Source organism: Biomphalaria glabrata, chromosome 10, assembly GCF_947242115.1.
Source record: "Biomphalaria glabrata chromosome 10, xgBioGlab47.1, whole genome shotgun sequence".
Lineage (NCBI taxonomy): Eukaryota > Metazoa > Mollusca > Gastropoda > Planorbidae > Biomphalaria > Biomphalaria glabrata.
This window is the reverse complement of record NC_074720.1, coordinates 31860916-31876823: the sequence shown is the minus strand read 5'-3', so window position 1 is coordinate 31876823 and position 15908 is coordinate 31860916. Positions and strand designations below refer to the sequence as shown.

Sequence of the window (15908 nt, the reverse complement as noted above, 5' to 3'; positions counted from 1 at the left end):
AATTTATTTATAAATTTTAATCATGTACAGCTACTCTGGAATGATTTCAGGAAATTTCTTTTCTGATATTTAGGTAACAATCAATCCAGAATTTTAAAAAAGTCAAAGCATTGATGTTTATATGTTGGGCATGGGCGTAGCCAGGATTTTTTTTCGGGAGGGGTTTTGGGGGGGATCCCCCCCCCCCCCCGCGGAAAAAATTATATGTGTGTGTGTGTACATAATTAATCTTTATTACATTCTGACCCTTTCGGAAGACGTTTATTGTTTATTGTAGACTCCCCGCCTTTGATAGCAAGAGGGTCTGGGGGAGCTCGCAGCGCTCCCCCAGCTTCGCCCCGCCGCCGAGCACTATTTCTGGTATTGAAAGCCAACAAAATGCATATTCTGAGGTATCTACAGTGCATTATCTGCTATTAAAAAGTTTTATTTCAAAAAGCTAATGTGCTATTCTTACTGACTTAGACCCTCTCGCACCGTTCGGCGCATTTTCCGGCAAGCTGTTTCCGCAACTCTTATTTTGCGTAATTCCTTTTTTCGGAGAACATGTCCCGCAAAACCTCATGCGACGCTCTGTCACAATCTTACTAAGGATTCGACTCCCAGTTCGGCATATGATTTCTTTGATTTAGACCCGATCTCTATGACTGACTCCTAAAATCTGTCTTAGCCATCTTTGTTGAGCCACATTTAATGTTTTTCAATTTCGGCAGAAGACTTCACACTTTATTAATGGAGCCCAAGCCACTGGTAGAAATTTGTAACCTTTCTTGACTACGCTTTTGGAATTACATGCCTGTATTTCGCTTTAGATTTTATATCGAAAAGGAAAGTTTTTTCGTCAAATCATCTGTTGAGGGGTTTTAAACTAAAAAATCTCTGGAGTTTTTTTTTTTTTTTTTTTTTTATTCAAAACCCCATTTAGCTACGATTATAGAATTTGGTGACTGTAGTTTGCTTTAAAATAATATTGAAGAGAGAGGTTTTCAACTCTAAACGCTCTATAGGGGAATTTTAAACTCAAAATCATCTGGAGGGGTTTTTAACTTTAAAGAAAAAGCCATCTGGATGTGGGGATTTAAACTCAAAACCCCTTTGACTACTCTCATAGATTTTATAGTGTGTAATTTGCTTTTTTTTTATATTGAAGAGGTACTTTTTAGCTTCAAACCCCAACTGGAGGGGGGGGGGTTAAACTCAAAACCCCTTTGGCTACGCTCATAAAATTTTGAATGTGTAATTTGCTTTTTTATATTGAAGAGGGGTTTATCGTAAATTTTGAAATCAAAATATTCCTTAACTGTGCTGTTGGAATTTGGGGATTGCTGTTTGCATTTTTTGTTTGTTTTGTTTTATAGGAGAGGGGGATTTAACTGCAGAAACCTCTGGTAGGGGGTTTAAAACTCAAAACCCCCCTGGTAGAGGGATTTGTATCTCAAAACCCCCTGATAGGGTTTTTTTAAATCACAAAACCCCCTGGTAGGGGGGTTTAAACTCAAAACCCCATGGTACAGGAATTTTAACTCAAAACCCCCTCGGCTGTGCTGTGGTAAGTGATGATTTAGTATTAAAATCTCACCTAAAATAAACAAAATGAAAGCAAAAATCAGTCACTTAATTCGTCCCCCCCCCCGCAAAGGGGGGGGGGATTTCATTTCGGGGGGGGGGGGGGTTTGAACCCCAAGAACCCCCCCTGGCTACGCTCATGATGTTGGGTTCGAACACTGTAGAAGCTAGTTACCAATAGAAGTTTTACTGTAGCTACCATCCTGCATTCACCCTAACCTTCAGTATCATCTTGATTCTTACTTCATGCATATATATTGCTACCCCTTTTATATGCATGATGACACGTACTTTAATGAATTTAAATTACTGTACTCAACGCTGCACCGTATTTGATAATCCCCCACAGTTAATTTCTAAATCTAATATGGTGTTATGTTCTCTCACTTGAAAGCAATATTCTGCTCCTCTGGGTTTATTTTTAAGAAATGTTCAAGGTTTAAAAAGTATGGAATTATGTAATTACGTATAATATTTGTGCATAAACAGGTTGCTATTTTTGTTATTGTGATTGAAAACCAATGTAAGAAGAACGAGGTAGTGAGGCGGCAATGCAAACATTTGTTAATGTAGTCACTATTTGTACGAAACAAACAGCAGAAAGAGGAAAAACTAAAACATAAAGCTAACACTAAAAGAGAAACTGATCCAAAAAAAAAAAAATAACCATACTCTCTGGAGCCTTTTCATATAATATACTGTATAAGTTTCTTTAAAAAATAATAGACAATTGATGTATTTTATATTACAATTGTCAATTCAATAGAAGTTTTAAAAATATATTAATAAGCCTATAAAAAGCGCCTTGGAATCAACCTCAAAACTTGAAGTGTCTGCCAGGCTGTCATCTTTATTCTTTTAGCTGAAGTCTGCAAACAGGACAGGTAGCGTTCATCTGAAAAAGTGTACATAATGTTAAAATATGAGTGTTAACAAGTAAGGGATGTGGTGGCAGAGAAAAATAGCTTGACTTCGGTACCGAAGGGCCTCTGGTTTGAATCTCGGTGAAAATTGGGACTTAGAATTTCGATATTTTTAGGGCAGCCCTGAGACCACTTAATTCTAATGGGGAAAAGTAAAGATAGCCACAGAAACAGATATCCATGTCTATTACATACTTTACCTGCCCCATAGATCGCAATGTCTGAAAGGGTTCAATGAAACACTTAAACATATAAATTTGAGATACTTTGAAATGAATTAGGACAGAGTTTCTCAAAACTTTCCTAGTGACGCTTTCCTCCCCCCCCCCCTTTTCTTTTTACAATAATAGAAGAAGAGTTTTCATCATGCTCTGGCTATAAGTAAAAAAACAGAAATGGAAAAGTGGTTTGAATGCTGGGACAAGTCCCGAAAAGCCTTGCTGATCTCCGTCTCGACAGGCCTGGGAAACCAAAACTTCTCGACCTGTATGGTGACATGTATGCATTACGCAAGACAGCAGGGTCCTAGCCCAGGGCTCTTGCAAGAGAGGATTTAAGACTCTCAAGCAAATGGAGTTTGATGATGTTGATGATGAGTAGGTCTTGAAGTTCACCTTATAGCAGACGCCACTTGTGAAAACAACATAAACGTCTTGCTGATATGTTGTTGAGGTACCAGGTGACCGAACCTCGCTCGGTTGAATGATTTGTTTCCCGAGCTCATTTCTGAAACAATCGTGTGTGTGTTTATTTACATGGGCGAGAGCTGGTATTCTCTTTTAGAAATTTAAAGCCAAAATCAATTTTAAGATAATGAAACATTTTAAAACCTATTTAACAGCCGACGAGTAGTTCAGCATATAATATTTTGCGTAAAACATTCGGCATATTATTGGCTTGGAAATAAGACTTTGCAGTGTAACTTCTCAAGTGGTTAGGTTCAGACTTTTAATATAACAGTTAGTGCATGAATTATAGGAACATTGAAGCAGAACTTTTGTTATGCTCCCGATTCAAAAGGCTTAGTGCAAAGATTCGACACTACCTGCGTGTAATGCAAACTTACCTTAAGCCATTTGTCCGCACAGTCCACGTGAAAACTGTGAACGCAGGGCAACACACGTTTCTCGTCGCCAGTCTTGAAATCCGTTAGACAGATTGAGCAGCGCACTTCAGATGAGTCTTTCTCCACCTTGTTAGACCCGTCGCTTGCATGCTGTACCGTTGGCAGGGCAGCCACTTCTGACGTGGTCATTTTTGGAACATTTTGTTCAGGTCCAAGTTGAGTAACCATTTGGGTTGAAGAAGCGACCTAAGTATGAGAACAATCAATGCCTTAAAAAATCATATAAATGTATTTTTATGTTATAAATCTTAATGTAAAGTGGGCTTGGTGGTTAAATGGTAAAGCGCTTGGGTTCCGAACCGAGAAGCCTTGGGTTCGAATCCTTGTGTTCCGAACCGAGAAGCCTTGGGTTCGAATCCTTGTGTTCCGAACCGAGAAGCCTTGGGTTCGAATCCTTGTGTTCCGAACCGAGAAGCCTTGGGTTCGAATCCTGGTCAAGAATGGGATACTAAAAAATATAATAATCTAGTCTAGATTTTAGAATACTTCTAGATCGGGAATGTAAATGTTATCAGATTTACATTTACGTAAAATTATAATCTAATAGATAATCTATCTATAAACTTTAAGCAACTTTAAATTTAATAATAACTCAGTTATCTTTACTCTACTAATGGCTGCGACATATCTTTTTTATAGAACAATTCCAATGATATAGATCCAGGCCTTTAAATTTAGACTTAAAAGACGATGCGTACAATTTTCCGGAACATAAATTTATGAAATTGTTAAATCAATAAAGTGTTACATTCGAATGATTCGAACGCGACAGTGGTTTCAAGAACGTGAATTCTTAATTCTTAATTTTAAAATTTATAAAGGTCAAATCAGAGTTTCCCCGTGTGGCCAACGAGCAAGTAATTCTTTTCTCAGCGATATACAACAGCTGTTAAATTTATAGGAAAATTGTTAGAGCCATTTTTGAGATCAGCCTTTCAGGTTAAGGGATCCAGGTACCTGGTTAAAGGTTTCTTGAAGTTCTGCTTTGACTAGAGGTATTATAGAAAGGACTTCTATTTACGAAATACTTTTAGAGCGACTCAGACCCAGACCATACGTTGTAGAATGTCTCAACACTGACCTGCAAGGTCACAACCTGTGGGCAGTTTAGACCAATAACTGGCTGCCACGTCGTACACACCTGTGATGAGGTGCTGACCAGGTCAGTTTTCAGCCCTCTATAATGATTGGTCTTGCTCGGACATAATTCGTCTGTGAGGGAGTGTGTGTTTTGCGTAGCTCTTAAAGTAGTGAGTTATTGTCAAACTGATAAACTCCAAAAGTTGACGACTTTAACTAGTCTGTTCCTAACTTATGTTTGGCACATGCTGGGAGACATAAGCAAACATGCAGAGACCAAGAAGCTAATACAACAGGCTATGCTCCACTACAGTTCAATTCAAGTCAAATAGTGTGAAGCTGAAGTCTAATGCTTATCCACAAAGACCAGGCTAATGTCATTTGATAGTTTCAGTTTTACAACTGTTGTCGAGTTGCCAGGTAAAGTGCAACGCTAGTTAGTACTGTAGAAACATTCAGATCCCCATATGAAAAGCTTAAGTACGATGACTATCTTAAAAAACGCAAACTAAAACTCTGTGGCCGTATTACAAGGTCTTCGGGGCTCCCAAAAAACTTCCTTCAGGGAACAGTACCAGGAAAAAAAAGAAGTGGTGGACAGAGAAAGTGACGGGAAGATAACATAAAAGAATGAACGGGCCTGCCATTGAACGAGATTCTAAGCCAAAGACATAGAGGAGTGAAGAAAGACGGTTAACTAATCTTTCATGGTGCCCCAAACGGTCAAACAGACTACGGGATATTAAAAGTAAAAAGGTAAAGTAGCTTAAGAAAAATTATATTTCGAACCAGTCTATTAGACATTAGTTTGTTGAACTTTTTAAATGTTATATATAGTTATTGTTGTTTCATTATAGTTAAAGCTTATACCAGGCATGTCAAACTGGGTGTTCGGGGGCCGCATGCGGCCCCTTGGCCACCTAAAAAATTATAAAAATAATGTTAAACTATTACGCTGGAAAACAAGAGTAATTTGTCCAGAAAAGGTGAAAGCATTCAAAGAAATAGCGTTAACTAATGACACTGTGGCAGATAGAATAAATGACAAGTCAGTCAGGTTGCGTGAACAATTCAAGAACAAAATAGTTGATTTTGAATTATTTTCATTGGCTATCTATGAGTCAACTGGTGTAAAGGGTGTATCACAGTTGGTTATATTCATAAGGACCTGTGACAGGAATTTTGACATACACAAGGAAATACTTGAGATCTGTTCTATGCATAACACCACAACAAGCGAGGATGTTTTTGAGAAATGACAGGAGGTGATAATGCAGTACAATTTATCTTTGATAAAGCTATCTAGTCTAACAAGGTATGGTGCACCAATCATGAAATGAAATGGTTTTGATGCAAAAATACTTGCAAAAATAAGAGAGGCTGATGATAATTTTAAATTTGCTCATTTTCAGTGCATCATTCACCAAGAAACATTCTGCGCACAGCAATTACAGTTTCAACATGTCATAAGACCGTTTTCAGTCGCTTCTCAATTTTATTCGTGACCGTGGTTTTAATGTTCGCCAATTGTTTATGTTTCTGGATGACATTGGACATGAATTTGATTGTGTTCCCTACTACACAGATGTCCGCTGGCTCTCATGACATAATATTGAAGAGATTGTTTGCACTGCGTGAGGAAATCGTATTGTTTCTGAACATGAAAGGTGAACCTGTTGAACATTTCCAAACTGACGAATGGATTCAGGATTTGGCATTAGCAGTTGAACCCCACTGGTCACCTGCTAGACTTGAATTTGAAACTTCAAAGTAAAGACAAAATTGTCACAACTGCGTGTAATCATATGAAATGCTTTCAAGCAAAATTAGGACTGTGGATAAACCAAATATGAAGTAAAAATCTTGTTCACTTCTCAACGTGTCAGGAACTAAAAAGATTAAATAGGGTCTCGACATTTGGTGAATGTCTTACACCTAGAATCGTTAGTAGATGCTTTCAATGACCGTTTTCGTGAATTCGTTACATAAGAGCAAAAATTTACGTGTTTTGTATCTCCATTCTCATTTGATTCTGAAAATGCTGCTGGAAATGTGCAACTAGAGCTGATAGAATAGCAGTCAGATTCTTAGTTGAAATCGAAGTACATTGAAATGGCTGTGCCAAAATTGTACAGTTATTTATGTTGAATTGCGGAAATTTGCAGCCATAATTCTAACTATTTTTGAAAGCACATATCTCTGTGAGCAGTTCTTTTCCATAATAAAAGCTACAAAAATACCTGACCGTTCGAGATTATGTGATTCAAAATTTGTCATCTGTGATGAAAGCGTCAGTGGCAAACAAATTTCAACCTGACATTAATAAAATGGTATCTCAGAAAAGATGTCAAGCATTAGGACAAATAAAATAATGCGTAATCAAAGTATTTTTTAATTAGCCAATAGTACTACAAATTTAGCTAAGGGACAGGTATGCCATTAATTATTGTATTCTATTGTATTATTTCTAATTTACATAAAACTAGTAGGCTGTTTTGCAACAGATTTTTTTGGCTGCGGCCCCTCAGGTCATAGTAAGTTTGTTATGTGGCCCATACACCTTAATAAGTTTGAAATGCCTGGCCTATACTGTTCTCTGGTTTCATCTTGAAAAAAAAAGAAGTCTTTAGCTATACATAGCATACGTTTAGAAAATTAATCTTTAATTTCTTGCCCAGAGAGACATTCAACTAAGTAATAAAGATTGTGAGTACTATGGAAAGGAGGTTATATGACGCTAATAGTTTCATTCTCTTATACTTTTGGTGACTACTAGAAGATAGTTGACTTACCAATTCTCCGTCGACATAAATATGACAATATTCAACCTCATGATCTCCTAGTCCATTCCAATCAGCAAGGACATCGGGGCCGAGTAAAGCCAGGTCTTGAAGAAACTCCGCCCTTTGTCTGGCACATTCGGCATGCTCCTCGGCAAGTTCAGCCTGGTCTCGATTACGTACTCTAAGACGATCAGCCTTCTGTCTATGATATTCGGCCCGTTCTTTGTGATGATCGGCCCTATTTGTGTGGTGATCGGCCCGATGGCTGTGGCGATCGGCCCTCTTTCTATCACGCTCGGCCCGGCTTCGGCAACAAAGACAGATGTCTCTGTTTCCCTGAGAACGGTGCCTTGCCCGCTCTCGATCAAGCTGAGAACGATCTCTCTCACGCTCTGAACGCGCTCTTCCCCGCTGGGCGCGCTCTCTTGCATGCTCTCTAGAGCGCTGAGCGCGGTCTCTGTCACGCTGGGCCTGCTCTCTTGCACGCTGGGCCTGCTCTCTTGCACGCTCTCTAGAGCGATGAGCGCGGCCTCTTTCCAGCTCAGTTCGCCAAATGCCTAGCACAGCTCGCTCAATGTGACGGTCACAACCGTTGCTAGTTTCCTCCTCGTCCTCTTCTTCATCCTCACTATAGTCAGAAACATTATCTTGTAAGTCGTCGCCCATGTCTTGATCTTCTGGAGAAAAAATTTCCACTTGAATTCCCTCATTCAATCGAGCTGCCTCCTCTGCCGCTTGCCGAATGGCTTGGAAAGATCTCACAGCCGACCCTGCTAGCTGAAACAAACAAAAGATTTAAACATGTGATTCAGAACCTTGCATTAGATCTCACCCTTCGGGTTATTCTTTACATTCCGTTAAAGTTAAGCACGTTGTATTAATAGAATAGGAAGGGTGCCTGGTAGTGCGGTTTGCGCGCTGGACTGGCGTTCGGATTTATCGACGGTCGAGGGTTCAAACCCTGCCCGCACCCATCCCCCGTCGTCCTGCGGGAGGTTTGGACTAGGAAGTAAACTATCTTCAACTCTGAAGGAACATCCGAAACATGTAAAACAACAAACAATGTGTGTTGGAGGTGCGTGTGTGTGTGTAACTTTAATGAGTATTGTGAAAAAATAGTAGAATACTTTTGAAGTGTTTTGGATTACATAGTTTAAATTATATAAGATCTTCCACTTTAACTAAATTAAACAACAAGCAAAGTTTTTTTTTTACATTTTTATAAACAATTATTATCTAAGAGAAAGAACCGCTAATTACTGCTATGTATCTGAAAATGGCAGGGTTTAGCTTTCTTTCTGCTATATAATACAAAATTAATTAATTATTACTAATTGATTGACTAATTGTTTATTTTTTTTTTGATGGATTCGTTTATTGTCATCGACTATGAATAATTATCCAAAATTTCAATTTCATCAAGAATAGGAAGTTTGAGAAAGCGTGTCAAAACGTAATAAGGGGACCAAATCTATATATATATATACATCCACACATTTCGTTATGTAGCATTTATTTTACTTTTTTCGATAGCAAAAATAATAACAAATAGTTTATTAAATAATTGTTGTTTTTTTATTGATTCGAGTCTACTAGTGTTCAATGAATAATGTGCAAAGTTTCAAATTGATCCGAGAATGGGAAATGGAAGAAAGAAATATTTTTTGACAGATAGACAGAGTGAGTTGATATAAGCTTTGTAATAATCGAAAATGATAGGATAGACATGGACCCGACTGAGGGGAAGTTGCCCAATCCGATGTCGAATAATTGTTGCGGCCCTTTGCTCAACTGGGAGTCAAACAAGAAACTGAAGACTGTAAAAATGTTGTTAATAATGAAAAAAGGGTTCACGTTTTATTTAAGATTTGTGTAATAACTTTGTACGCCCACAAGGGTGGGTTAGACTAGCTACCTGGAACTTTAACCCAACGCATTGTTCTGTCAACTGTTAATGTCTGTTGATGTACGTTAAGCCGTACTCTTTCTGAAAATCTGCCCTATAGATCACAAGCATTGTTTCCAAATCATTAACACACACGTATAGTCGGTCTTTCTATAAAGTTCCTGGGAATGGAGAGTCACGATAAAATGATATACAAAAATGTCCAGGCCTTTGCCTTGCAGTGTACGATATTGGAAAAGGAGTCCCGAAATAATATCTACTGTCAATCTGTGGGACAAAACCATGCACAAACCCAGAGCCCAAGATATTAAAAAAAAGAAAAGAGGAACTTTTTAGAACACACCCTTCGAACACCAGCTACTAAAGCTGTATGGCACATTTTGAAATGGGGTCGGCTAGGAAATAGGACATCCGACATAGTCCCATGTAAACTTGGACGAGGTTGATCATCATGGAGGCTAAGTTAACTCTTTCTCTCCTAATCAGCGACATCATTGTTGATTTTACCTCATTAAATTAAATTACTGTTTAGTTGAAAAAAAAAATTACTTCATGTTATATAGAAGGAGCATGTATTCCCGTTTAATTCTAGACCAAATACAACAAAGAACAAAGCTATTAAAGCTTAATCACAATATGGTAGTGAAATAGTAATGAGCAAAATGAAGAATGGCGTTTGAATGTTCAAAAATAATTACGAAGGGAAAGAGTTAACTTGATTACCATGGGAGCAGACGAGAAAACATGCTCGCTCAGAATCGAGTTCAATGGAACTGTCTGGCAGCGGTCTTATGTTCCCCTGGGGGGTTCACAGAACCAAGTAAGTAAAGGAAAAATAATTTAATGTTATCCGTGGATTTCGACCCAAATTTCGTTTGATACGGCCTGAGGAACGTGGAACAAAAGCTGTTAGACGAAAATGTTGAAATTCAAAAGGCCGGAAATTATGTAGAAGTTTATCCTTAGATAATAAGTTTATATGCTAGGGTGGAAATACAGAATACGAGACTGCAAATGTTGATCAAACAGCAGAGAAAACGTGACTGGAGAAACGCAATATGGCTTCTAAAGACCAGTTAAACACATGACTGTGTCAAAAGATATGGGAAACTGATGACTGTGTCGATAGCCCTCACATCACACTGAATAAATTCTTGAAACTGATGACTGTGTCGATAGCCCTCACATCACACTGAATAAATTCTTGAAACTGATGACTGTGTCGATAGCCCTCACATCACACTAAATAAATTCTTGAAACGATGACTGTGTCGATAGCCCTCACATCACACTGAATAAATTCTTGAAACGATGACTGTGTCGATAGCCCTCACATCACACTGGATAAGTTCTTGAAACTGATGACTGTGTCGATAGCCCTCACATCACACTGGATAAGTTCTTGAAACTGATGACTGTGTCGATAGCCCTCACATCACACTGGATAAGTTCTTGAAACGATGACTGTATCGATAGCCCTCACATCACACTGGATAAGTTCTTGAAACGATGACTGTGTCGATAGCCCTCACATCACACTGGATAAGTTCTTGAAACGATGACTGTGTCGATAGCCCTACATCACACTAGATAAGTTCTTGAAACGATGACTAATATTTCCTCATTTCAACTGACAAATCCCATGTTTAGTACTGACCTATAGATTGTGTTGTAGATCTCTTCGCAAAATGTGTATGCAAATTTATTATGAACCAAAGTTCGTAAGCATTCGTAAGTTTATGTTTGTACGTTCACTTTAGGTGTATATTCATAAAGAAACAGGTCCTGGTGTTTTTATAAGAATCCTACAACTGTCTTATTTCGATATCTGTACCAAGTGAGGCCATTGGACATAAGTTCATTTACAAAGCGCACTGTTCTCCTTTACTTCTTCAAAACGGCGTAAAAAAAAGCTTTTGATAAAACGCATACGAGTCTTATGTCAATTCTATATAAATGACTGACATTAGGTACAACAGAACTGCTTGCACTGACAGGAGAAAGGACAAGGGCAGGTAGTAAGCTCCCCTTTCAGACCTTGCGATCTATAGGGCAGATGATGTAAAGGTCGTCTGTTTCTGTGGCCTACGGTTAACGAGGGTGTCTAGTGGCCATCACAACGACAAACCGCCTTTACTTTTCCCAAACTAATGTCCGTTACCCATTAAAGCTGGGTGGACTCAGAGGCGCTCAAAGATCCCGAAATTAAGAATCCCAATTTTTACCAGGATTAGAACCAAGGACCCACGGTTCAGAAGCTTAGCGCTTCACCGATCAGCCACCACGCCATTGAAACACTACATATATATATATATAGTTAAATGTGTTTCGCTACTTAACTATGAATTTGGTCTAAATAAGCTATTGATGGATTTGGATAGGTCACACCTTTCGCAAGCCTGCATCCAACATAATTTTTTACACCATTAAGAATAGATCTAAAAATGCAAACTATACATCAAACGTCGCAAACAATTTATACATTAAATCTTGATCTAGATATTTTTCAGAATTGACGTTTTCATATAGAGAACTAAATTCACACATAGCAAGCTATTTAGTGTATCCGCTATACAGAATACGAAAAAATAAGCTAAGTACTTTTGAAGCCATATACATTTTTTTTTTTGCACTCTTCAGTATTGTATAATCTAATTTCTAAGCATTTTCCCTAGCAGCACAAAGTGATTGTTATTTATTAGTTGGCAACAAAAATCGTTCAATATGGCGTCTTTTACATTGTTAATTTAGTTATTGTTCTGTATTTATTACAAAATGTTTCTTTTTCTTCATCTTTGATCACCACCATATTTCTTCATTTTGATCTCTATTCTTCTTCTTCTTCTTACTGTATGTTATTGTTTAAAGTCTCGAGAATCTGTACGCCTATAAGATGGGATCAATTCCTACAAGTGCCCCTTCTTCCATAGTATCATTAGACCATGGAACGGGTTACTTGAATCAGCCAGGAATTTGAAAAGCTTAAGTCTCTAATTAACATGTACGAATAGATTGACAATATGCGAAAGACCCAACAATCTTCGTTTTTACGGAATGTCTGTAATAAAGTTAGCGTAATCCTTTCAGATATGTCGATCTGAATCCTTAAAGGTCATTGAATCTCAACTCTGCGAGGGACATTTGACGGCTACAAAGGTTGTTGTGGTCACTGACTCAAAAGCTGTACTACAGACTTTGCTTTGCAAAGCCCATAACCATGCACCCCCCCCCCAATAGTGACAATGTCAGACTACAAACAGCATAAAGAAACGCTATAGCACCCCTTTTATAATGCAGTGGGTACCGAATCGCATACTTGTGACTGGCAACACCCTTGCAGACTCCTTGGCCAACAAGCTGGCTGTAAGTAAACATCGTGCTCTGGCTATAAAATAGAAATTGAAAAGTGGTTTGAATTCTGGGACAAGTACCCAAAAGCACGCGGAGTATGGGAGCGCAAGAGGCGCCCTGACCGTATATTCTCTTGGTAGAGGATGTCCAGGCCTGAGCTTTTATAGCTTAGTGCAGGACAGGCCATTCAGCTATGGTCGAATTTCGTCTCGCACTGCGGGGAAGAAGAGGAAACCATGTCACATATCCTTTTTTCTTGCTCCAGACTTGCTGATCTCCGTCTCGTCAGGTCTGAGAAACTCTATCTTCTTGTCCTGTTTGGTGACATGCATGCACTACGTTTTTCAGAGCTTTTGAAAGAGAAGGCTGAGCTCTCAAGCCCTCACCCTAATGGAGTTGCATGAGGAGGATAATGATAATCTAAAGAGAAAATGATGTAAATGTCATCAATCTCTATGGTTCACGAGGGCGTCATGTGGCCAGCACGTGAAAATTCCCAATATTAAATTTAATAAAATTATAAATATAGCACAGTATTAAAATCGATTTGATACATTATCTAATAGTCAATTGTATGTGATCTATGGAGGCGAGATTCTACATACAATCATGGAGCTACTAAACATAAGTTACTAATCCAGTCCCTTGATGGCACTACGTGGAAAACATGTGTAATATGGTATAAGCTAGAGATAATCTCAGCCGACAAAGATAAGCTAACAAAACCGGAAAGCAATGCATGGAACGGGTTGAGTGAATCGTAGAACTACATGTGAATTAATGAGGTAGTTTAAATCTCTTATACTATATAAACACACGGATCTTATCTTATAGGACAAAATACAGACGTTACTTCACAAAAGAATATGATTACGTCTTACGCGTGTCCCATCTCAGTATAGACATACATGTGAGTCAATGACCTAAGTTCTGCCAAGTCAATGGTTTTCCTGGCTAACTCAGGCAACCCATTCCCTGGTCTAATAGTAATAGCACTAGAAGGAGCATTTATTTGAAGTAACGTCTGTATTATATAAGATATGATAACAGACATCACGTTTACCTGAGATAAGAATGAGTCTGAAAATTCCTCCACAATAGGGTTACATAGCCACCGAAGGAAATTCTCAATCTTACCCATTTAAGTTGTCCTATGAAAGACAAATATTCCAAAATTTGAATCTTAAACTAAAGTAAAAAAGATTGACTTAGCTCCTCTTTCCTGCATTAAAGGAAGTGATGATGAAGCGTTTTGACTCTTATTCTGTATGCACTATTCAGCACTAGAGCATCAAAGTAAGTTTCCCGCAAAATAAAAATGAGGTTTAGCTGAAACGTATTAAATTACATTAATCTTATAATAATTACATTAATCTTATATTAATCTTCACCTACACTAGTAATCCTAGCAGAGTTTAAGTCGTTGATTAACATGCATGCCATGATTGACACATGAAATGCGTAGGATGTAACCCCTAAATATCTTCTTTTTTGAAATAAGCTCTATAATCTATAAGACATGATATGATCTGTCGAGCACTGCTATCCATACATCTATCTGCCGCTCCTTTGTTTTCCCCTTGTACAGTTCTCTGCAGGAAGGTCTTAACTTGTCACCAGCAAATATGAAAGTAAAAGGAAAGACTTTTCTTGTAAGGGCGAAAATAAATATGCTTAAGAAAAAAGAAATATAATGTTCATGAACATTCAAGGGTCAGACAAGAGTAAAATTGTCTTTATTCCGCAGATTTGAAAAGGATGTATGACGTTAGTTTTTTCATCTTACACATGAGTTTTAACGCATTTCTAGGTAGAGCTACCGTTTACCAACCAAATTATTTACAGAATACCAGCCGACACGCGGCGTAGCATACGCCCCTACTTTTTTTTTTCTGAGCCTCGCTCTCTGTCACCGCGAAAGTTACGTGAGGTAGCTCTACTCCGACTTGCAGCAATAAAAACCCAATAGTGACTTATTTGATGAGAACAATGTGGAAATTCAAGAACTGTTAAAGAAAAAGCACAACTGCTATCGTTCTGTTCTTGCGAGTCTTAATGACATTGCAACCAGAACTCTATATAAAGCTTCTTGTAACACTCAGCAGACAAAGGTTAGTGAACTAAAAATAATTGGTAGCTTGAGCTGTCCGTAAACATGCAGAGACATGCTGACACTGGTGACACACGCTCATTAAATGAGTCGCTTCGATGTGCCTATGGCTCAACTTAACAGACTACAGCGCCGCTAAGATCCTATGATGGTTCCGCCCTATTAACTAGCAAGGCGGAAATACTAAGTCGCTGGACAGAACTACTGAACAGCCTGCTATTTGCTGACAAAGGCACGTATCGGAGGAATAACTGGCAAATATTCCTCAGAAAATTACGAGAGAGGAGCTCGATAATGTACCGACATTGGAGGATGTTTGAAAAAGAATTAGCTGCATAAAAATTCCATTTTAAAAAATGTGCGTAATATTTACATACAAAGTACATTCTTAGTATTTATAAACAAACATTAATGTTTTCTATTGATTTTAGCTGACAGTTGACCAAAAAAAACAACAACACCTATAACTAATATTTATATATTTTGTGAACATTTCTTGTATATTTTATTAATATATTTGACTTTTTGATACTGAAAATATACAAAAATTATCCTTCTTTGTTAACTTAGTGTAATTGTACCGCCCTTACAATTTGTAATTGTTTTAAATTCGCTTGCATAATTAATTTTATAAATTAAACGGTTTGCTTTTAGAAAACCAAAAGTAGCCGTTGCACCTAAACTTTTCAAGCCACAAAGCATGGTGAAATAATATTTTTCATTTCTTCTAGTTTTCGAGATCTGAGTGTAACAGACGGACATTTTGCACAAACCTGAAAGCGGCTTTTCCCCTTACGGGAACCGCTAAAAAGAAACTTTTAAACTTTTTAATCGGGTATATCCATTTTCACACTCTACTTTAAATTTAGTGGCAAAATTTAAAAGAAAATGTGAAAGGAATATTCTCTATGTTTAAAATAGATCTAAATTCAAACCAGTAAATAAATAATAGCAAGATTAATGCCCGCGAGGTGCGGGTCATATCCTAATATATATATATATATAACCATCCATCATCATCGTAATCATCTTCTTTTTTAAAATAACGTCTGTATTATATAAG

The 15908-nt window shown here is 37.9% G+C and overlaps 1 protein-coding gene across 2 annotated transcripts; it reads right to left on the bottom strand.

The window, feature by feature from the left end:
* Positions 1 to 2246: 2246 nt before the first annotated feature.
* LOC106073799 (zinc finger CCCH domain-containing protein 13-like) lies at positions 2247 to 13992 on the bottom strand. 2 transcript variants are annotated; one of them, XM_056045272.1, is made up of 4 exons: positions 13799 to 13992; positions 7488 to 8255; positions 3556 to 3801; positions 2247 to 2461 (listed from the first exon to the last, which is right to left on the bottom strand). In XM_056045272.1, exons 1-4 carry the CDS (start codon positions 13874 to 13876, stop codon positions 2417 to 2419), a joined length of 1137 nt encoding a protein of 378 aa, XP_055901247.1. In that variant the 5' UTR covers positions 13877 to 13992; the 3' UTR covers positions 2247 to 2416. The 2 variants fall into 2 exon arrangements, with proteins under 2 accessions (XP_055901247.1, XP_055901248.1); XM_056045273.1 differs by lacking the exon at positions 2247 to 2461 and adding an exon at positions 6941 to 7008 and having other exon boundaries at positions 3662 to 3801.
* Positions 13993 to 15908: the final 1916 nt, after the last annotated feature.